The following is a 1,203-nucleotide window of genomic DNA, read 5'->3' as shown; positions in this document are numbered from 1 at the left end:
AAGACAGGCGGAGAACACTGGGGGTTTCCGCCTGGAGAAGAGAAGCTGCTGGAGCCCTCAGAGCAGCTTCCAGGGTCTGAAGGGGGCCACAAGGATGCTGGAGAGGGACTTTAATCAGGACTGGAGTGACAGGACAAGGGCTGATGGGTTCAAACTGAAACAGGAAGTTCAGGTTGGAGATAAGGAAGTTCTTCCCTGTGAGGGTGCTGAGGCGCTGGCACAGGGTGCCCCGAGAAGAGGTGAATGCCCCATCCCTGGCAGTGTTCAAGGCCAGGTTGGACACAGGGCCTTGGGTGACATGAGCCTATGATAAAATGTCAGCTTGGTGCTGCAGCCCCTGCTCCTCGTGGGCTCCGGGGTCAGGTTTAACTGCAGCCCTTGCGGGTGAGCAGCTCCTTCAGCCGGGCTGAGCCTCTGCTCCCTCTTGCTCTCCCTCAGGTTACCTGCTGCTCATGGGCTTCGTGAGCTTCGGCATCTGCTACCGCTACGGCCCGTTGGAGAATGAGCGCAGCATCAACCTCCTCTCCTGGGCTCTGCAGCTCCTGGGCCTCTTACTGATGTACTCGGGCATCCAGATCCACCCCATCGCCTTGGCCCTGGTGGTCATCGCCATCTGCACCAAGAACCTGGACTACCCGCTGCGCTGGGCCTTCGCTGCCTATAGGTGAGGGCTGCCAACCCCATTCCCAGGCCTGGCCGAGCTGCCGGATGGTGTCTGTGGCACACAGCCGGGGGGGGGAATACCAGAAGGGTTGTGTCCCCCTTTCCCCGGCGCTGGCGCCTTGGAGCCGAGGCCAGAGGGACCCAGCCCCTGCTGGCTGGGCAGTAACCGCTGCTGCTCTCTTGGCAGGAGGGTGCAGGGTGCCTGGCTCGGGCCGAGCCCCCCACGCCTGCTCACAGAGGAGGAGTTCCGGGTCCAGGGCGAGGTGGAGACCCGCAAAGCCCTTGAGGAGCTTCGGCGCTACTGCAGGAGCCCGGACTTCTCTGCCTGGACTGCGGTGTCCCGCATTCAGGCTCCCAAGAGGTAGCGTGCCCTGGCGCAGGGGTGGCCCACCTGCCTCTCTGTGTGCTTCTGAAAGCCCAGGCTCGTTCTGTGCTGTCACCCCTGGCGCTGGAGATGGGGAGATGGAGGCACGGGAGGTCCATGGTGTGTTGGGAGCAGCGGTGGCGCCACAGGAGGAGGCCAGATAACGCTTCACCCCA

The 1,203-nt window shown here is 63.1% G+C and overlaps 1 protein-coding gene across 1 annotated transcript in view; it reads left to right on the top strand.

The window, feature by feature from the left end:
- TMEM194A (transmembrane protein 194A) overlaps positions 1 to 1,203 on the top strand; it is a gene marked incomplete at its 5' end in the record, with an annotated part of 2,773 nt that overhangs the window by 1,262 nt on the left and 308 nt on the right. The window contains 2 exon segments of the mRNA XM_010023716.1: positions 439 to 664; positions 851 to 1,047. Of these exon segments, the coding sequence (XP_010022018.1) occupies positions 439 to 664; positions 851 to 1,047 (423 nt within the window).

This window comes from Nestor notabilis, unplaced genomic scaffold, assembly GCF_000696875.1.
Source record: "Nestor notabilis isolate BGI_N333 unplaced genomic scaffold, ASM69687v1 scaffold21931, whole genome shotgun sequence".
Taxonomy (NCBI): Eukaryota; Metazoa; Chordata; class Aves; order Psittaciformes; family Psittacidae; genus Nestor; species Nestor notabilis.
This window is presented reverse-complemented; position numbering and strand designations above follow the sequence as displayed.